At 43.8% G+C, this 22,984-nt stretch overlaps 1 protein-coding gene across 1 annotated transcript in view; it reads left to right on the top strand.

Annotated features, from left to right (window-relative positions):
* The window catches only part of RPH3A (rabphilin 3A), an 889,811-nt gene that overhangs the window by 817,999 nt on the left and 48,828 nt on the right, over positions 1-22,984 (top strand). The window contains exons 16-18 of the mRNA XM_085633027.1: positions 1,843-1,899; positions 5,292-5,446; positions 22,038-22,119. Coding sequence (XP_085489153.1) covers positions 1,843-1,899; positions 5,292-5,446; positions 22,038-22,119 — 294 coding nt within the window. The remainder of the gene's footprint in view (positions 1-1,842; positions 1,900-5,291; positions 5,447-22,037; positions 22,120-22,984) is intronic.

Consider the following 22,984-nt stretch of genomic DNA (forward strand, 5'->3'; position numbering starts at 1 on the left):
ATGTTGGAATAGTATAATTTACTATTCCAACTCCAGTCTGTGCGGACACTAGGGAAGGTGTTGGATTTTAAATCCAACACCTTCTGCTCCCTAACGCAAGTCATTGTTTCGACTTGTGTTGTAACGGTATGCAAAAATACAACGCGGTCGTTGTAACAACCGCATTGTTATGGCATGCGTTGTTTGGCATGCAAAGTAAACACTGTTTACCGTGTGGTACACATTCTTTGCAGCAGGTACATTTACCCTCTACTGTACCTTAGATTAGTCAAAACTTCCACTAGACAAAACTCCAGCTCACAAGTAGGTACAACTTGAGCATCATCTGGACAAGCTATCACCCTTACACAACAGGTGCAGATTGTGTTGCTTTGGTATTTATATAATGTTTCAATACCACTAGTGAGGCTTAAAGCACTTTTGGGGCAATAGATGCGGCAGCTTCCCATCGCCATAGAACAGGTACAGCATAGCAATAATAGTGCAAGCTTCCCACTCTCACACCAATGACACAGCTTGGGCAGCAGTGCAAGCTTTCCTCATTCACATGGCCAATACAAATCAAGTAGCAGTACAGCTTGGTAACAGCAAGCAAGGTTCTCATTTTCATAGAAGGTAGCAGCAGTGCAAGTTTCCTTTCCTGGCAGAACAGATACTGCATAGGAGCAGTAGTGAAAACGTCTACTGCTCACAGAGCATGTATAGTTAAGGCATCAGTGGCATGTATGCTCTAAACAGATGTCTAAAGCCGGTGATTAATACACTAGGCTGGGGGTACATGTGGATGAGTGAGTGAAAATGCAAATGCTACTACCACTCATTCAGCACACAAGCTGTCACACTTTCTGCTTTCACTTGCAATGCTGTCAGTGATTTTTCTGTTATATCCTGAAAGTCCTACTGCAGTTACTCTGAGTTCTCCTGTTACCTCCATAGCTATTTTTGTTGTTATGTCCTGCAGTTTTGCTGCAGTCATTTCTTCTAGTTACAGCTGCTTCCATTCAAAGCCACACTTGTCAATGCACCTTAGATCTCAGGGGCTGGGGACCCTCGCTATGCCAGTAAAGAGACCTTCCCTGCCCTGTTGTGAAAAGGGCATTAGAGAGAGGAGGAAAACAGCCTTTCAGGGCGAGGGCTTTCGTTCTAAAATAAAACAATTCTTGAGTTATTGGATGTTTGCTTGAGTCATTAGATTTTGACCTCAAGCAATACATGAACGACTGCATCTCTCTTTGTGTTTTCAATCCCTGGTGAATTGAAGCATGTCTTGGTCCAAAATTCCCCTTGACTCTTTTGTTTTGTAAGTTATTTTCAAACTGACACAGGTGACACCAAAGGTGTGTGCCACAATTAAGCCTATCAATTTAGAGGCCCTGATGGTGAGCTCAGAAGAGACAATCCTATACAGGATTATAGACGTATATCAAGGTACAGATGAATTCAAACATCAATTATACAAGACAACCAGAAAATAGTCACGTCTGAATTAGACAGTTAGAATGGAGCCATTTTCAAAATGTCATAATTATATGAGCTTTCACAGGGCTATGATAGCAATTGTAATGAAGACAACAGCAATCATAATTGTAATATGTTTATTTCTGTTGCTTTGGAAAATGTATATTTATGGCTGTGCAGCGGGAAAAAAATAACAAGGCACGTTAAATTTCAATTTGTAACCACTAAGGATTTCTTACCTTGGGTCTGTGCCTGTATTCTCAAGTGAAATGTGTTGCCCTTTAATTTCTATGCACTGTTAATCCTTTTTTAATTTTTATTGAGATGCTAATTCAGTCAATTGAACTTCCTGTTCCAAGTTCACCTTTATGATTATATTTTCAGATGAAGCGTGCTGGAACCACAGGGTCCTCTCGTGGCATGGCGCTCTACGAAGATGAGGTAAGCGAGCACCTCAGATCACAGGCTCATCACCGCCTGAACTTCTGCCCCTCTCTGTGGTGCATTATAAAGTGTGAACATCCCAGCTTTGCAGTTATAAAAGGCATTCTTCCGCTCTTTCAAGTGTGAGCCTTGTCTGAATTGACACTTTCCCTGTGTGGCTCCCTGGGACTGGCAGCGTAGCCAATTAGTGTAGTGAGAGGAGCAACTGTAAGTCCCAGAGACCCAGGGTCACAAGTTTGAATCCTGTTCCTTTAATGCGGGCTCTTCTGCAGAGCACTTACCGTCCTTGTTCCATGGCCTACTCTTACCTTTTATTTCTTTGGTGTCCTTTATGGGACAGTGATCTGGGGATGGTACTTTTTGCATTGATTCTATTCTAGTCACTACTTTACAGTTCCTTAACCCATAACCTCTTCAATCAAAGCTTTATGAGATGCAGTGTATATAAGAACTCCAATCTGAGCTGGCAGTTGCTATGCCTGCCTTGCTGTTTAGTAGCTGAACAGTGCACTTACCACCCGTTTCTCAGAGGTTATGAATACAGCCTCGGGTAGAGCCTGAAAGCAGGTTCAAGCTGTTTCATTGCTCCAGATTTTACACTTTGAGCCTAATTCACCACAAAGCTATTTAGATCCCTAAATCTGCACTTTAAACTGAAAATGGCTTCATTCCCATGTGCACGTATTCCGCAAAAGGATACCTGGCAAATGGATTTACTATTGCATGATTATACACCATGACTCTGTACAATTATGCAGTAGTAAACTCCATATGTATGGTGTGCCTTGAGAGCTTGTGAACACCCACAAAGTTGATTTCACTTGGCATTCATGAACTCCTTTATGATCTTTTCCACTCTGGAAAGAGTCAAGGATCTAAAACTCAATCAGGATATTGGTGAAGGGGGTTGGAAGCCCCACTCAGTCAGCAGCCATAGTCCTTGTCAGGGTGAAGCACAAAAGTCATTAAATTAACCTGTGCTTAACCCTCTGGTAGCTTGGCACAAGCAGTCAGGCTTAACTTAGAGGTAATGTGTAAAGTATTTATGCATCACGCAAACAGTAATTAAATGAAAACACAACTCGAGAAAAATCCTAAACTAGATTACATTTAAATAAATAAAATTATACCAGAACAACAAAAATCCAATCAGTAGAACCGGAGATATTTAATTTTAAAGTTTTAGGTAGAAATAGTGCCTATAAGCCCAACGCGCCACCTGTGGTTATTTATTCGTGCTAGACCCGGGGAAAGTCACAAGTTCAGGCTGGCTGCGATGGAGCACAGGCCAGATACAGGGACCAGGTTAATCCCGCTGAAAAAGGTACCTTTACAATGTCCGGAGTAAAAAGTTCATTTCCCCGTGGAGGAGACCGCGAGGAGCAGGGTGAGCATCGCTTATGGTCGTCATTGTAGTGTGAAGACCAGGCCAGGTGGCATGTACTGTCATAGCTGTAGCACGAAGAGCGGGTTAGGCATTGTGAATGGTTGTTGCTGAGTTTCGTGTTGGCGGTCACCGTGGGCTGTCGTTGCTGTAGTTTGAAGTGCAGATCATACTTAGCTGATTGTCGCTGGTGGTTGCTGTAAGGCAAAGTCAGGTACATCAGAACTTCAAGTTGACTGGCGACATAGGCAGTAGAGACTTGGCACAAATGCACCTGTTATGGGTCACTTAGAGCCCAAAACTTCAGGACTTTTCCTTTTCTTGGAGAGTAGTTCACTCTTATGCCAGACAGGGGTCTAGGACCTGGAGAGACACCTCTTGGAGATCAGGGATTCACTCTAGCAGAGGCCAGCAGGGCATAGCTTAAAAGCTGTAATCATCAGTTATAGTGATTTGTGTTCGATAAGCTTAGTGCAAAGCCCACTTTAAAAGGTGTGACCAAATATCACCATGTCCCAATGGATTCCATAATTAATTCATTACTATTATACACCTGAATGTCTAATACATGTTTGTTATGTCTACAAAGGATAGTTCAGTGTTATAGATGCTTTAAAATAGAGTGAAATGACACATGTTAACCTCTAAGGACTGTTGGGTGTTTTGGACCTGCACAGACCTCTCACTCCTCTTTTTATGATTGGAAGATCTGAAAAACAACTGGTCATCAGGTTCGAACCCATGATATTTACCATGTTTCGTGATAACCTTCTTGTCTTTGCCACAGTAGAGGAATGGAGGAAATGAACTCATTGAGAAGGGGTCTCGTCGGTGAGAGCTATTGCTTTCTATGAAAGATAGAAATACATTCCATCCTGTATGTAGCCAAATTATTTAAAACGTATGACATATTGCACTGCCTGTACAGTAAAAAACATAGGGCCAGATGTATCAATATTGGGAATAGCGATTACCTAATTGCGATTCTAATAGAGTTTCATTTAGTGATTTGAGTGGGTCACAAGTTGACCTACCTCATGAATATTAATGAGGTAGGTCACAATTTGCTACCCATTAGGAATGCCTACAATCACAGGGATGGTGGCCTGCTGGGGTCAGCAGACCACCATGTCTGTGATTGCTTTTAAATAAAGCAATCATTTTTTTTTAAATGCAGCCTATTCTACTTAACGGAAAATGGGTTGCATTTAAAAAAGAAAATAATTTTTTTTTTTTTTTTTTTTTACAAACATTCACAAAGGGGAAGGGGTCTCTTGGGGACGAAGTAGTTGGTAAAATGTGAATGTTTAGCGGCCACATTTCGGTTGCTAAACATTCTTGCATACCACTGCGATTCGATATTAAGAAGGGATGCCCTAAATACGCCCCTTTCGAAAACCAAATTGGTATGCCTTCACAATTCCAAACTGTGTTTCGGTAACATGTTACTGAATCGCAATTTGGGAATAATATATACCAAAATGCATTTTCCGGTCGCAAACGGCCTGGATACATCTGGCCCAGTTTCATGTACTTAGCTTACCGACCTCACAAAAACAAAAGGCTGTGGTGCCCTTACTGGAATTTTAGCTCATGATTTTTAGATGTCAGCAGTGACTCAAGGACTTGACCAATTACCTCTTTTTTAGTAGTAACAAGATACAAATTCTGAATATGGGCTAAAGTGTGCCTCCAAATATTGTACCTGCATTGACTTAGGGATCCTGCTGAATACTACACTCCTCAATTCTTTACCTTCTCCAAATTGCTTAAAACAAAACAAAATTGATTACGGAATTATCAGTTAAATTTCCTATACTTTGCATTTCCTCCATAAATATGTATTTGGTTTTAATCTTGAATGAATGGTACCTGCTTAACATATGATTTGAATGATACAGTGTGTGAAGCTCATGCATCTGGTTTCAGCACATTGTGGATGCCTTGCACCTCACGAGCTTGCGATTTCCCTTCTCGTTCCTCATTAGTATCCTTCTTTCCACAGACGGCGGACCGTGGTGGCGATGTGGAGGAACGCGGGAAGATTCTCCTGTCACTCATGTACAGCACACAGCAGGGAGGCCTCATTATTGGAGTCGTACGCTGTGTTCACTTAGCAGCTATGGATGCCAACGGCTACTCTGACCCCTTTGTAAAACTGTGAGTTAATATTGTGGACCTCCTTTACGCTGTCAGTGGTTACTCTGAGAATTTGTTATGGACCTGTCAATCCTGGACGTACACAGACCACCTAATCCATCAAACTCAATTATGTCCAAGTCTACGTACAGAAAACATTTTTAGCAGCAACTATTTTAACAAAATAACTCAATTAATATTATGAGTGCAATTGTATTTTCTTCAAATCGGGTGACACTACGGTTTAGTGAAAGCTGGAGCCAGTAGGGAGGCACTGACCCCCTCAGCGCCATCCCACCCGCCACCACCACCCACTCTTCCTATCACTCTTTTTATATCAATGGTGCACCTAGCATGATTGACATTTACAAACCTTTGCAAGCATCAGTCAATGCTTTTTCTTTACATCACTTGGTGACACTAACTTTCTTTACTTTATTAACACAGTTGGTTGTAAGTGGCAGTAAGGCCTTGACATTCGCAACTTCCACATTTGTAATGCAATGACTCTTATTTAGTAAAAGTGAAGTAATTTGCCTGTTGAGTTAGTGAGAATGGCTGATTTTGATAGCAAGTCAGAGGCCTATTCAAAAAGGCAGTTTGAGGAATGGAAGAAGTATTCCTATAGTAATCTTTTACTTATACTTATTCTTACATGTCTTGGTGAATGGGCCCCAAAACATCTGAAATGGGAATAGTCAGGGATTACCTATATGCAATTAGTAGAAAGAGAAAGGAATGTGCTCTCATTGCACTTTTACTGATAAGGAGTTGGACGATTTGGTGCCCATTTGGAAAAGTATGAGAGTACGTATGTAAATCATTATACCTGTAGTACTACTGTAGTACTTCATAAATGCTTCCTCTACTCATACATACTTTTGTGAATCAGCCCATAGTAATTAGTGGTGTGCAAATGTCACAAGTGAGTAATATCCGACTCCTGTTGTTATTGTTATTGTTATGTACGGGACCCATAGCCATCCATTATTGTGAGCATGCTTTTCAAAGTGCTGTTCTCAACTGCAGTTACGTCACAGTAGTAAAACTTACTAATGCTGATTTCGCACTGCCGTGATATCACAATACTGAGACCTGGAGCCATCATCCGTCAGTCCATGTTTATTTGTATAAAAAGTCTGTTCTCAATAGTGGACGGATTTGGAACACATATATAACACGGAGCTGCAGATGGGTAACGGTGAACGATGGGAGCTGTGTACACATAGCCGTTCTGAATTGTCTTTTATGATGTCTCTCAGAACCCTCTCAGTGAAAAACATCCCTTTATTCACAATTGCCCATCTCTAATTATATATGTTATGTCTCTCACTGAGCACCACTGGCTTGAACATCAGATTCAAAATCTAAATTTTACTACTTTGACGTATAAAAAGTGGTTAACAAAATGTGCTTCCCACTGTTGATTCCTCATAAGGGAATTTCAGGTTTCTCTTTGAGGCCTGTCAGGGCAGTGCTCTCTGCTACGATGGAGAGCGGTGAGCACAGCTTTGGGAGGGAAAAGGAGGAAATGCACAGAAGACCTTGGAGTAGGGTGGCAGATTGCCATTTTTTTTTATTTAGAAGAGGGTGGATATGCCATGCTATGTATGGTTCCCCCATTATTCCACTGGGTAGCAGTTGGAATCCGGGCCAGATGATTTTGGGGGTCATACATAGCTGAGTAATATTATAAACAGCAAGAGCTTCTCTCTTATTATCTCGTCTTGTTGTCTATTTGATGCCACTTGGAACCTATGAGTGGAAAACATCCCCGTTATTCACTATTACCCACCTATAATTATAAGTGTCATTTTGTCAATTACCTCATTTTATTTCAGGAAATTTGATATTAATCTCAGATTTCCTTTTCATCTTTTTCGTTGCTGAATTTTTGGGATTATCTCACTCCTCTCTTAATTTAACAATTTAGCCTACCTTGTGCTGCTCTTCTTGTTTGTTTAATGGCGAGGGTCCCATACCAGCCTTCCATTTACCTTACTTACCCTTTCCTTTCAAAACGAACCCTTGTCTTAAACTATGCCATGTTCTTAATAAAGATGAATAAGTATCTACCTGTTCCCTTTCCAATTTTGTGTTTTAAATGTTTTTGTTTCCCCATATTTTTTAACTTGGGACTTTTGCATTCTGAGAATAATTGACCCAAAAAAAGGCAAATCTCCTCAGATCCTTGAAACAATTCTTAGAAGAAATTGTAATTTTCCTTTTTCTCTAAAGTGATAATGCATAATTTCATTACTAATATTCGTATTTAACCTTTAAGTATAACATAGCATTTAGAAGTACCAAAATTGCAAGCTTCTCTCAGAGAATCTCAATATTCATTCAGAAGACTTCAATGAAACCCAAGACGTAGGGAAATAAGCATTGGTAAAGTAAATAGGTCTCGCCTGTGGGTCAAAATGACTCCGTCAGTGCTTTTTATCAACATTGTATATAATCAGTAAAAAGCCCTTAAAAATCAGCAAATGACCCAGTGACAAGGCCAGTGTTGGAGGCTGTGTCATTGGTAGGCATAACGCTTATGTCACCACAAATGTGTGTGCCTACAGAACAACGTGGCTGCAATTTTCTTTTACTTTTTGTTGACCAGTCCTAGCTGGTGAGAGCCAATCAGGCCAGTCAATAAAAAAATTAATTTTAAGTGCACTGAATTACTAAAGGGGAGAGTGAGTAGCAATGTGCTGCCTCTCCCTGCCCCCCCAAAAATATATGTAGGTTTACCGCAGGATGGAGAGGAAACGGAGGAGCTCTTAAGTGGACAGTTAGTGGGCGAGCAGATAAGTTAAACTTTAAGCCGGGGAAGGAGATAGCAATATGAGCGAGAAAGCAACATGGAGCACAGTGGGTGGAGCGGAAGCACATTAGGGTGAGGGGAGAAGCACACAGTAGAGTGCAACACGCAGCAGGTGAGAGCAAAAGAGATAAAGAGCTGGAAAATACATGCAGTCTAATGGAGTGCTTAACCAAAAAGTAAAAAGAAATTACCCAAAAGTGAATAGTGGAAGGCCACAAGCCGATCAGGCATCCTGGAGAAGAATTAGGGGCCTTATTCTTTTTGTCCATTCTAGGAACCACTGCTGTGACTGAAGCTGGGTTTTTCATTATTTTAAGCCTTCTTCCCATATGTAGCTTACTATAGGGATCGACCTCACAGACTTTCGTGCAGAGTCCTTAAAATCATATAGGAAACATTCTGATTGCTTTATAGGGAGAGACAAATCAAATCTCTTTGAAGCACGTTCCATCAACTTATGGAACCCCCAATATCCTCAGTAGGAGAACTAGCTGGGGATGGTGAAGGTGATGGTGAAGATGGTGCAATATAGTCATCCCACTCCCGACCTGATAGATCCAGGTCCTTAATCAACTCTCCTTCCTCCGGCTGATCATCTGGATCACGGTAAATGTAAGCATCCCTTATGGTGATGGTAGGAATGGCAGCTCTAACCTCTTGTGTTTACAGAAGCACAGGAGTCGCAGACAATGGTGCTGTAACAGGTGCCTCAGAACGTTCCGGAGTGAGAGAGACCAGTGCATGCGTTTCAGGAAAATACTTGTAATAATCATTGAGAATGTGCCTCAGATCTGTAACCAGTGAGATGGGCACTGCTATGGTATCTCCTCTTGATGCTTGTGGTTCATCATAACCTTCCTCGTAGGGATAATGCTCTTGGGAATAGTCATATCTATGAGATTTGGGCTACTGGTGAGCCATGAATGAAAAATCTCCTTCAATATAACTTGAATTGTCCTTATCAGTTTCATGGCACTTCACCCTTAACTGTGATGGGCTGTAAGCATGTCCAAAAAGCCTCTCATCTCCTAGCTCCTCTGTGTCATGAAGGTGGGTTGGGGGGAGCGGGGATACCTTGCTGAGTACCATCAGGTCTGGCCCAAGCTGTGCATATGCACTCTCAGCAAACAATGTCTCTTTTTTCGGTCTTGTGGAGGGGCTCGTCAACAAGGTCATCAACGAAGAAATCCTCTTCTTAATGGTAATGATTGTCGACACTGGTCTCATCGATGGTGATTAGGACACGGTTGTCGATGGAATGGGTCAACGAGGTCATCAATGAAGTCATTGACGGTAGGACCGTCGTCATGGTCTTCGACGAGGTGGTCATCATCACACCTCTCATCGACGATGCCATTGTAGTTGTCGTTGCGTGGTTGGAGTGACCGCCATCACTGTTGTAAGAGGAAAAGCCGTCTCTGGCTGTTACGTTCACGACGCTGCTCTCGAGGAGTGACAAGCACAGAACAAGATGAAGTAGATGGTTTCTTCTGACCAGAACCTGCAAAGGAATCTTTAGAGGCTGATTTGCCAGATGTGGATGGTTTTTCAACAACCTTCACTCTTTTAGGGTCCTTTTGAGATGAGCTAGAGCCCTCATTTTTGCATTTTCGCTCAGGTGGAGAGCGACTCAGAACCTTCCTAATCTTCTAAACCAGATTCAGCTCTGGACTTTTTCCTCTGGAGCCATAGTAATAATCTAGTTTCTCTGTCCTTAAGAGTTTTGGCAGAAAATGTTCTGCAGTGTTTGTTTGGGATGTAAACAGTATAGGCGGTCCTTATGAAGATCCTCAGAAAAAAGCCTTGCCTTTCCACAAGATCTGCAAGGTCTAGAGAGTCTTTTCTTAGATCCTTCTGACATTTTGAAAGGTAATGTAGATGAAGAAACACAGTATCGTAGAGCTTAGTCCAAAGCTATATTCCTTGAGAGGAAAAAGAGGGTCAAATGTTCATCAATTGTAACCAACCGAGTAGAGCTTAGGGAGACTCACACACGACGTGTGGTTAGAAATCTGAGGTATGGTGGCTCTGCTGGGGAGAAGTGTTCTAGGGTCTTGCCTCTGATTGGCTGGAGTTTGGGTCTATTAAGATTTATGTGAATTGGTTAACAAATTCACCTGCTTTCTGTATGCTACCTAATGTACTTTTTATAGTACTGCTTGTTTTAATGAACTGTGGGACTCCCACAATGACAACAGGAAAGATTCAAGCATGTGAATCTATGAAAGATTAAAAGCTGGAGAAGCTTAAAACCTAGCTCTTCGAATAACTCTGCGAGGTCTGATGCCCAACATACATTGTCTTACACCTACATGCCTGCTCCAATGGCTGGATACAGTTGGTTAGTTGCAGCATGCAAATCTTCATAACATAGCACAATAACCCACACACATAACACAACTACACACATAACACAACACACAACACAACATACATAAAACATTGCAACAAACACAATACACAACAACACACATCACAGTACAACAACACACATAACACAAAACAACATATGACACAAAACAACATATAACACAACATAATATAACATTCTGCTGAGAAGCCCATGGCAGGCACCGTTAAATGTTCAATGTGTCAAATACCAAGCCTGCCTAGTCTTGAACCCACCCCTGGCCTCTTTAATCCACTGTACACAGGCCATATCTCTTTGCCCCACTCTTGTGGGTTTCTGTTTTCTCTCTTTGCGACAGTTTTTCCGACTTTCTCTTCTTCCTTCTTCCACTGTATGCGCTTTTCCTTCTGTTGCGCTCGGTAAATGTTTGAAGATTAAAAACAAGTGCCAGTCCCCGAAAACAACTGTCGGTGGCCCCCACCATCATTCACTGGTTCAAATTTAATACTGCTTCCTGACTTAAATTCCTGAAGACTGTTCCGCTCAGAAAGCTATGTTTTCACATTTGAAAAAGTGCTCAATATTTATCCGCGCAGCTTAAAAAATAACCTATGGGACTCTTAGAACATTATCAGCATGTCTTTTTTTGGATTAGAGACTTGTATCAACATTTAAATTATCATTACTTCTAACTTAATCACACATATTTGTTGCACACGAAGTAGGCCTTGCCGCTCCATTTTCTGATCGTGGGTGAACAAAGAGCAGGCCTGGACTGGAGAACAAGAGTATTAGTTGCAACAAGGTTAGATGTGTTTCACAGTGAGTAACATAGAATCCAGGCAGTGTGCAAGATCGGCCAAGGGGGAACGGATACAGGCAAGATCTTTAGCCAATACCCAGTCCATGCAACTAATAGACACGTAGTTGAATTGTATGTAAATGCACCTTGTATGAATATCCGTAAAACCTGGCATGGATCTGGCCCTCCTGGACATTTATGGACACCCCCAATCCAAAATGAATGATAAGGTAGTGCTCAATGCATCTTAAACACTGCCTTTGTAAGTAAAAGTTCAGAAAAATCTGTAAACGTTCACTCCATCGATTTGAAAACCAGGCTGTCATTATGAGTTGGCTTGGCTTCTCAATGGAGATTCTGGTGAGCCGGAATTAATTTTACCAGATGGGCCGTATTACAGAAAGTGCCCCAGGGTGCAACATGCATGTACGCCCACTTTCTATTCCCCAAGGCACTTTGGTATTCCAAAAGGAGTAATCGACATGTGTGTGACCCCCTTCTGTAATACTGATGGCACTAGTGGAAATTTAGCGCCAGTGCTGCCTCTAGAGGTCGTTCCCTTCCTTGCATGGGGGCGTGGCCCCATGCAAACGAGGGAATCTCTTTGCCTTTGCACCCATGCCAAATTATGTGCTTAAAGGCAAAAAAGCTTTCAGGAAGCGCACTGAAAGTGCACCACAAAAAGGTGGAACACTGTCAGTGCACCCCCCGAGGGCAGTCCTCTGGAGGGATGAAAGGGGTCCCATGGACCCACCAGCCATCCCTTTGTAGTCTGGTTGCCACCTGTCCTGTGAAACATGAAGCGACTTTGAAGCAGCCGCTCTGTATTTCAATTGAATGTAATGCCTCCAGGGCAGCACATAATCATGGCTGCCCTGATGGCACCACATTCAAAATAACAGGACGCAATTTCCCTGTTTGTGCACGACGCACCTGTTTGAAGGTTGTTAGAAATGGAAGTCTGTAGTTGGAAATGGTTTACACCTTTTGGGACCTTTGCTTCTAGTCAGGGTAAGGGAGTTATGCCCTTAGACAACCCCTTGGTAGCTTGGTATGAGCAGACAGGCTTATCTCAGAGGCACTGTGTAAAGCATTTGTGCACACATACAATAATACAGTGAAAACACTACAAATGGACACCACACCAGTTTAGAAATGAAATAGGTAATCTAAACCAAACAAGACCAAAACGACAAAAATCCAACATACAATAATCAAAATATGCACTTTGCAAGCATAACATTAAAAATGCAGTTTCTTGAAGTCGGTAGCTCCACCCGGTGCTATCGCTGCTCTGAAAACAATCAAATCCAACAGTTTCGGTCGACCGTGTAGGTGCGGACCGGCATCGGTATCAGAAGCCTTGTAAACAGTACCTTTGGTTCTGGTCGACTGCATCGATGCGGGCCGGTCCCAGCATCCATCGAGGTTGCGGTGTGAAGTGGAGTGGTGCAGCATGTGATACCCTCAGGTCGCAGTGCAGGCAGCAGCTCGGTGACGGTTGTCCAGCGTCGTAGGTGAGACCAGGGCAGCGGTGCGAAGTAGTGTGGTGCTCGTTTCGGTGCTGACAGGTCACGGTGCAGGCAGCAGTGCCGGTCGATGGGAGCTGGCATCGGTGGGCTCAGACTGCGGTGTAGGATGGGGGGGTGTGTTGTGTGACTTACGAGTGGTGCCAGTCGATGGGAGCTGGCATCGGTGGGCCCAGACTGCGGTGTGGGACGGGGTGGTGTGTCATGTGACTTAGGAGCGGTGCCCCAAACCATGGTGCAGGCAGTGGTGGCGATGTCAGCTTGCAGTGTCATCGTAGGTGAGATCAGGGCGGTGGAGTGAACTGAGGTGGTGCGGAGTGCAGTGCCCACAGGTCACGGTGCAAGCAGCAGCTCAGTGGCGGCGGTCCTCGTCTGTGAGACCAGGGTTGCGGTGAGAAGTGTGGTGGTGCCCTCTGTGCTGTGTTCAGATCACAGAGCTGGCAGCGGTGTCGGTTACTGTCTCAGAATGCAGTTTCCGTTAGTGGCAACTGGAATGCACGTTCCCAGAGGTGGTACCCAGAGGAAGTTGAAGTCTTCGCTGTTCCTGGAACTTCTTGAACAGGGGGCAAACTCTACTTCAAGACCTTGGATACACTCAGCAGAAAATGTTTACTTAAAGTTTAGTCCAGTCCTTTCTCTGCCCAAAACAGATTCAGCCACTGCAGGCCAACACAGCAAAACACACAGCAAAGTGGTAGTCTCTCCTCACAGCTTCCCCAGATCTTCTTCTTGGCAGGTTCCTTGATCCAAGTGAGTTCTAAAGTTCTGGGGTCTGGGCCCCAATATTTATACTCCATTTCTCTTTGTATGCTCTAGGCTTGTGTGATACCTTTACTCCTTTACTCCCAGGGTTTGACAATAGGCAACACCCCCCCTGCAGGATCTATGAGGTTCCGCATACTGGCTTTATAAGTAAGCTTATATACCTTTTGGTCTCCGCCATGTTTGTTAACTTAACATAGCCTGCACTATGTTTTTTATAAAATAAACAGGAATCACCTTTTCTGTTTTTATTGATCACATAAGTCTATTGACTAACGACAGAGGAGCCCGAGATTAACGGACCCTCCCTTGTTAAAAAGTGAATTTAGAACACTTATTCACTTTTCAAAAAATACCCCACCAGAACCAGCACGAACACCTCACGGCACTGTCACACTGGTGTGTAGATAAGCATGCGCTTGTCGTATGATTGAGAAGGGCAACTTGAATCCATGAGTGCCCGTCACGCAAACTGAGTGACACGGGTGATGAGATACAATCACTGAGATCCAGGCACATGGATCATTATTTCTCACCATTTACGCTGATGAGTGGTAATAGTGCAAAGTATTGCGTGAGTGGAATTGAACGTATTTAACCTCATGCAGTGTCTTGTCTTTCAGAAATCAAAAAGCACGAGCAGAACCGTAAATTGGTGGTCAGGCTTGCCTAACAAGTGTGCACCTTAGCGAGTGCACACACTACTTTCACTGGTCCTTAAGAAAGCCTTGCGACTACGCATGAGAAGGCTGAAACATGTAGACCTTGTCACTAAAACCCATGGATGTCTATGGGTATTTACACCATAGAGGACATCCACTTATGTTTTTAATCTTGTCCTATGACCCCGCCATTAACATTTCTGGGTGTATAGAGACCATCTTAATTCACTTTTCACTTTTCACACAAAAAAACCCCGCTCCGCTGTATTCAGATGTCGCAGCAGACTCGGGAGGCATTCAGCCCCTCGGGTGGGAACCCTATGATGAAGCATGTCACCAACTAGGCTGGTGAGTGAGGGTTCTTTTTAAAAAGGATTTTTTTCCTTTTCAAGCTAATACAAAGCAGTAATCCTTTCTGGAAAAGCTCCTTTTTTGTTGTTTGTATACTTTTCCCTCCCACATGAATTGGAGGAATTTCTGGTGTGGTCCCCAAATTGGGATTGTCAGATAGGCATCTTTCAGGTCTAGTCTTGTCAGCCAGTCCCCTTTCCTTAGAACGTCCCTTAACAGATGGATCTCTTCCATTTTGAAGTGGTGGAAGATTACCCATTGATTTAAATCCTTGAGATTTATAACTGGTCTTTGTTCCTTGTTCTTCTTTTTTAACAGAAAGGGGTATCTGAAATGTCTTTCGAGGTTCCTGCCTGAGGAAAAGGAGCGCTGTCTCCGATTGCCTCTGAAGGGTCTTCCACAGTTCCTCTGCCTTTGTGGGTAGAAATGTTGCTTTGTGCCGTAGGTATGTTGGAATTTTCCATCACTGCCCAGGAAGGGTCTGGAGGGAGGTAATCCACGGCCGGGGAATCGACCCCGCATTCTCCCGGCCCTACCAAAATCTCTATCGTGCAACACCTTTTTAATTTCTTTCTGCGACTTGTGAATGGAGCTGAACACTCCAACGTATTTCGCCATTTCCTTAATGAAGTCTTCACCAAATAGTAGACCCTGGGAATTAGGCCCTCCATCTTTGTTGGCTAACTCAATTAGCTTAGGGTTGATTTTAAGTAGAACCCCTTTCCTTCTCTCCGTGAAGATCACGGTGTTGACATTGCCTATGAGGCAAATTGCCCTTTGAACCAATTCTCTAAGTTCCTTTGGGTCGGTTGGGGTTTCCCCTAGGTAGGCTGACTTTGCCATTCCAAAGGTTTTGTAAGGGGGCCTATACTATCAAGGAGGCAGTCCTTACAGGACTACAGCCCCTTATCCATGCCTTTCTTAGGATCTTTTGCATTTTTGGCCTTATGGTCTAATTCGGGAGTCATAGCCACTTTGTCGGGTAGGGATGGTCGGGGGCATTGGGAATGCAGTGTGGACCTAACTTCCTTTGGAATTTCCTTCCTCAACCAAAAAGAGAGGTGGTCCGCCACATGTTGTGATGGTATCCACTCTGGTGCTAATGGGTGTTGAATTATCAATGGATCGAACATCTCAGCTCCAAACGGATCCACAGGCCTTAGATGCCTCTTCAGAGCTTCCCATTCCTGTTACTTCGACATCAGTGTCGAACTCAGAAGAGCAAGAAAGCTCAATTTCTGGTTTGAAATTATCATCACTGTTGATGGCGATAGGGAGCTCAGGTCCTTTCTCTTGCCCATCTGGGGTGCCCGAGGCACCGTTCTTGTCACCACTTAGAGAGCAAGATGAGGGGTTGGAGGTTTTACTTTTCTTTGCCCCTTTAGGTAGATTTCCTCCAGAAGTCCTCTTTATTGGAGCCTTACTTGCCCCTTCTTGGCCACCAGTAGATGACAGTGCTTTATTGGAGATAGATTCAATTATTTTATTAATAGTTTCATCAAGGGAACCCAAAACCTTGTCTAGTGCCTTATTAACTAGTCCCTCCAATTTATCCTCAATATTTACTTGAGGGGGGTGTAGACATATTGTTGACAGGGGTAAAGTTACTTAAAATAACTATTTTATAAATGGGGAGGATTAGCTAAATAACCAATTTGTAATGTAAGGTATGGGTATCCTTAATTGATCTTAAATTGTTTTTTTTTTGTATCTTAAATAGGTTTTTTGTGCTCTTTTCCTTCCTAGCTTGAGGGACGAGTCGAGAAATCAGCTGTTCGTTTAATAGTAAACAGATAACAGAGCTCGGGGGATTGAGCCGGTAACTGTCATCCTACTTATTCACAACCTTGGAAAATGGAGGATGTATTGGGGACTGCTGTATTTTCTCAATCGTCTAAAATGGCGGCCACGTACGTATTGGGCGTGCGTGGCCACCTCCTAAAGCCCTTTCCCCTAATGGGTTATGTGTGTTGTAGCCGTCCCTCTTGCGATTTCAATCGCACTGAAGGCTCAGGCTTGGTCCCGATCCCCCGTTTAGCACTCCGATCGACTCCCCGCCTTCCTAGCAGGGAGAGCGGGATTTAGAGTGTGAGGGGGTCAGTGTGACTGAACCTGTGAGGGCATTCGTGTCTAACATGCCAGCACATGAGGTGGCACACGTAAGGCCGGTAACTCAAGTGATTTTTTTTTTAAGTAAGCTATCCATAAGAAAAGGGGGTAAATCCGGTTCAGAATAAAACCGGAGGTTTGGTTTAAATGATGGGATTAGGATAGAAAGATAAACATTTTACATACTAAAATGTAAATAGAAACATTTCACATGCCAAAACATATGAAAAGGGGGAATAGGAAAGCACGTGGCACTGTAAGTAGTACTTTTAAGACTACAAATACTGTATAATGAAACAGCATGCAATAGAAAATTAATTATGTAAGTAATATGAAAGAATCTAAGCTTGTAAAATTATAGTACTTATATTTGTGAGCAGCAGCAACAAAGAAGGAGGATGGCTGCCTGTAGGGGGACTTTATACCATATTGGAATGTTCATTGAAGTTCTATACTCTTCAATTGTTGCTGCTGAGCTGTGTGGCAATAAAGGAGATTTGCATAATGTTAGCCTCCGTGTCATGCCATAAAATCTCCTCCCACTTCTCTAAATGCAGCCCAGGTCTATTCAGTCCAGCCCTGACTTATGCAGGAAAAGCAAGACACACCTCAACCCCCGCCCCTCCCAGTGGCTGTCTGAAAAGAATGCTCATTCCCAGCCCCTGTCACTCCAAAGCCAGACAGTCAATCCACAACCCAGCAGAGGCACATAGGATGGCTAAGCAAGAAAATACCGACTTTCAAACAGTGGTATTTTCAAAAGGAAAATATAGAAATCATCTTTACTAAAAGATGCACTTTTAAATTCTGAGTTCAGGCATACTAAACTCCATCTTTCTACCTTGTCCCATTGGAACATTGTACTCCTAAGATGTTATATGTAAACTCCCATTCTATCCTAATGGACATATAGCCTTTCGATAGTGAAAAACGAAATACACTGTATTTCACTATCAGGACATGTCTCACACATACAAGTACATGTCCTACCTTTCACATACAGATGCATACTGCCCACAGGGGTACCTTGGGCCTACCTTAGGGGTGACTCATATGTCATAAAAGGGAAATTTAGGGCTTGGCAAATGGGTGCTCTTGCCAAGTCGACACAACAGTAAAAACTGCACGCAGGCACTGCAGTGTCAGGTCTGAGGTACCTTTATAGGGCTACTTCTGTGGGTGGCACAATCAGTGCTTCAGGCCCACTTAGTATCATTTGATTTACAGGCCCTTCCACTCTTAGTGCACTTTACTAGGGACTTACCAGTAAATTAAACATGCCAATCATGGAAACACCAATCCATAACATAATTTACTTAGGGAGAACTTAGACTTTGGCATGAATCAGCAGTGGCAAAGTGCCCAAAGCATCTAGACCAGCAAAACGAAATCCAGCACACAGCAAAAATACAGGAGGCAGAGGCAAAAAGACCGGGGAAAAGCACTCAAGGGATGCCAGGTTTAACAAAGGTGCACCGTGGTGCAAACAGCTAAAGTGCACCCTTAAGATAGTTCTCTTAATAATGCTTCCTGCAACCCCAGTCCCTACAGCTCTTATAAAATACCCAGTGTCTCCAAGCAAGGAAATATTAGGTCTGGAGTTACAAAGCCCTGACGCACTTATAATTTTGTTTCACGTGATTTCATCCGGAGTCATCACTCCAGTTGAAATAGCACACCTCATTATGATAGCCTTAGCCACAATGTTAAGCACCAAAATTCATCATGTAAGACCAAACGGTTTTAGGTTGGTATTAATTTCCTCAGGGAATAAACAGTTTAACATACAATACTACTGTGCTTTACGTTTTCGCAGCTTCATCTCACAGTCCCCTTTTTACGTTGAGAGATTTCTTGTCTTCAATGCATTAAAAAGAAGTATAAAAAGTTGTAGAGAGTGTGGGCTTTCTCTCAGTTCTTTGCTCATTTTTCATTGGCTTTCCTCCCTCTTCCTGTGTTGGTCCCACTCCTGGAATATTTCTTCTGTACCATGTTTATTGGATGAGTTGTATTCTTCCACTGCTGACATCAGTAAAAACATTTTTTCAACTGTTTTTCAGTACTCTATGGAATTGCATGTATTTCCTTCCCATACTTACTTACTATATCTTCCTGTTAGAAATGGTGTTTCTGGTTGGCTAGGGTATGCACCTAAGCTAGACAGACCCCACCACTCTAGTCAGGGTAAGGGAGTTATACACCTAAGATAACTCTTGCTTACCACCTTGGTAGCCTGGCAGAGCTGTCAGGCGTATCCCAGTGGCAATGTATAAAGCGTTTGTGCAACACACACAAGCGACACACTAGGCACACCACAAAAAGAGACTCCACACAAGGATATATAAAAATATCCTTTGTATTGTACATAAAATACTTTAGATCATAATCACATCAATCACTGTGCCATTAGGCACTTGTCATGACATCGCATGGATTACACAATCACGTTGCCAATCGGGCAATTGTCATAACAACACCAGTAATGCACTAACATAAATACTTGTAGAGTGCACACATCATAAAGCGACCATCACTACACATAAATGCAACTTCCTGAAATAATAATCAGTATCCTGATACTGTAAGGCAAAACAATATATATTAGAATATCAGGACCTGAGTTGCAACAGAATGTACCGTACACTACAGAAGGACCATAAATGCTTTGCCTGGTATGGGTATCCCAAGTCTCTGTTCTCTCCATGTAGGTTCCTGGGCCACCAGCCCACCTACAGCAGGGAATACAGTAACCTTGCCTGGTACTGCAAAAGCACCTGCCATGTGCATTTCACTAATGGCCCCTCAGGACCGGGAAGGCAGTGACCGAATGCAGTGCAGAGGTATGCTAGTATGGCCACTTGGTGCCCCTCCCCCCCATGGTAGGTAATCACGAAGCTGCCTTGATCCGGCGGCGCGGCTGCAAGTGGTTGCAATGTGGGGGGGGGCTCAATTCCCCACAGGGATGCCCTTCAACGCAAGTCCCCATGAGTAACTTGCACTCTCTTTGAGGTGGGGTGGGAAGACTTCTCCGGGTCTCCCGCTCACTGGGACGTCGGTAGCCGCTTGGTCCAGTCCTTGCACCAGCCCTCAGTGGATTCTCACCTGCCTCAACAGCTCCTCGCTGCTCTCAGTAGCAGGAGGCGCAAGTCACCGGTCAGACGCTCCTTGAGGCTCCAAAAATGTCCCCGCTTCACTCTCACCATGGTTGTGAGGGTGCGGCTCGACTTCCGCAGTTCTCCCTAGGGTCCCTGGCTGCCTCTCGGCCCGATGCGGCTTGGGCGGCCAAGGACAAGGTTCCGGCTTCCGTTTCCTGGTGCGGCAGTTGGGAGGTGCGCTGGCCCCTGGGGAATTCCTTCAACACAGGGATTCCTCTCCACGAAGGGGACACCAAAGTGGATGCCTGCCGCTCACCGGGGGCACTGATTGCAAGGGGAGAAGGGAATCCAAGTGCTTTCACGCGCTACACTTGATTCCCAGCAGTGCCTGATACCGTCATGGCGTAAGGAACGGCTGGCAGGGCAAAACCAGGCGCGCTCAACACACGCTGATGCCAGGAGGCAGAAAGCGCCGGCTGCTTTCAGAATCACACATGCCATAAATACAACTAAGCAAAAGACACACAATTGATGGATGGAATGCAGAACCAATCAATACATTCACCCCCAGTCAAGAAATCTGGGTTAAATCCATCATTCTTTTGCTCACCATGCCACCCCAGTTTAGACCTGGCCATATGCAAATCAGTCTTGGCCCTGTGCCTCATGGGAACAGCCCAGCCCAAACTGCCAAGCCAGGTCCTCCCTGGACCGGAAACAAGCATCCTAGGACGGGTTTCAGGGTTTCACCCCTCTTCAGGTAGGATAGCTTGAATCCAGTGGCACGGTGAGCCCGGGAACCACGTCTGGACATACCCGGCACACTTGGGGTGAGAGTGCAAAAGAGACACAATTAATGGACGGAATGCAGAACCAATCAATACATTCACCCCCAGTCAAGCGATCTGGGTTAAATCAATCATTCTTTTGCTCACCATGCCACCCCAGTTTAGACCTGGCCATATGCAAATCAGTCTTGTCCCTGTGCTTCATGGGAACAGTCCAGCCTAAACTGCGAAGCCAGGTCCTCCCTGGACTGGAAACAAGCCTCCTAGGACCGGTTTTGAGGCTTCACCCCTCTTCAGCCAGGATAGCTTGAATCCAGTGGCACAGTAAGCCCGGGACCCACGTCTGGGCATACCCGGCCCACTTAGAGCGAGAAAGCAAAGGACACACAATTGATGGACGGAATGCAGAACCAATCAATACATTCACCCCCAGTCAAGAGATCTGGGTTAAATCCATCATTCTTTTGCTCACCATGCCACCCCAGTTTAGACCTTGCCATATGCAAATCAGTCTTGGCCCAGTGCCTCATGGGAACAGTCCAGCCCAAACTACCAAGCCAGGTCCTCCCTGGCCCGGAAACAAGCCTCCTAGGACCGGTTTTGAGGTTTCACCTCTTTTCAGGCAGGATAGCTTGAATCTAGTGGCACAGTGAGCCCGGGACCCACGTCTGGGCATACCCGGCGCACTTAGGGCGAGAAAGCAAAAGACACACAATTGAAGGACGAAATGCTGAACCAATCAATACATTCACCCCCAGTCAAGAGATCTGGGTTAAATCCATCATTCTTCTGCTGACCATGCCACCCCAGTTTAGACCTGGCCATATGCAAATCAGGCTTGGCCCTGTGCCTCAAGGAACAGTCCAGCATGAACTGCCAATCCAGGTCCTCCCTGCACCGGAAACAAGCATCCTAGGACCGGTTTCGAGCTTTCACCCCTCTTCAGCCAGAATAGTTTGAATCCAGTGGCACAGTGAGCCCGGGACCCACGTCTGGGCATACCCGGCGTGAAAGCAAAAGACACAACATGTATTAGAATTTTGAAATTTCGGTGCACTGCTAATTTAAATAGATATATAGTGTTCTCCATAATGATAAGAGTATTACCTCACTGAACTTGTAGGCTATTTAAGTGACCCTTGTGTGTACTGTGTGTACTTTAAATAGAATTCAATGGTTTATTTGGATACTATTGTTAAAACAATTGTTTCACTGCATGATTTTTACTGACTCTGAAATTGGTTTCCTGTTAAATTTTTGTTAGAATGTTTCCTATGTTTGCTCTCAACATTTTTTTTTACCTACGTACTGTTTCAAATTCTAAAATATCTTATTTTATATCCTAGGTGGCTGAAACCTGACACTGGGAAGAAATCCAAGTTTAAGACACAGATCAAAAAGAAAACATTGAATCCAGAGTTTAATGAGGTGGGATTAGAATTTTCCAGAAAAATGTTTTTCAGTAAAACCATTAAAGTACAAGGAACGTGTTTTTTTGTAATGGTCTATTTTGGAAATTTGGTTGCTGGTTGATAGGGGGTGAAATCCTACTAAAGTAGCACCCACAATTCTTGTCAAGGTGAAACACAAACATTGAATCCAGAGTTTAATGAGGTGGGATTTGAATTTTCCAGAAAAATGTTTTTCAGTAAGAACCATTAAAGTAAAAGAAACGTGTTTTTTTGTAATGGTCTATTTTGGAAATTTGGTTGCTGGTTGATAGGGGGTGAAATCCTACTAAAGTAGCACCCACAATTCTTGTCAAGGTGAAACACAAGCAAACCCAAATTAACCTGTGCCTAACCTTCGTGTAGCTTGGCACAAAAGCAGTCAAGCTTAACTTTGAGGCAATGCGTCAGTGTTTATGCAGCACTTCAAACAGTAATAAAATGAAAACATAACCCAAGAAAAATCCAACACCAATATATTACTCGACACAAAACAACAAAGATCCAATCAATAGAACCCAAAGATAGGCATTTTTAAAGATTTAAGTCAAAATATTGCCTAAAACCCCAAAGCACCAACTGTGGTTATCTGGCCCCGCCAGATCGGGACAAAGTCACTAGTTCAGGCCAATTGGGATGGAGCATGGGCCAGCTACATGGACCTAGTTAAGCCTCCTGAACAAGAGTACCTTCAATCCTGGTTGTGGAGCGTTGCAAGATCACATGTCGAGGATGTGTCTCACAACGGCAGGTCTGAGGAGTTATAAGGTTGCAATGCGAGGTCCTGGGTCATCATCGAGGATGCTGTCGATGAGGGGTTTTTGATGCGGAGTCCTTCATTGAGG

The sequence above is a fragment of the Triturus cristatus genome, chromosome 11, assembly GCF_964204655.1.
Source record: "Triturus cristatus chromosome 11, aTriCri1.1, whole genome shotgun sequence".
Lineage (NCBI taxonomy): Eukaryota > Metazoa > Chordata > Amphibia > Caudata > Salamandridae > Triturus > Triturus cristatus.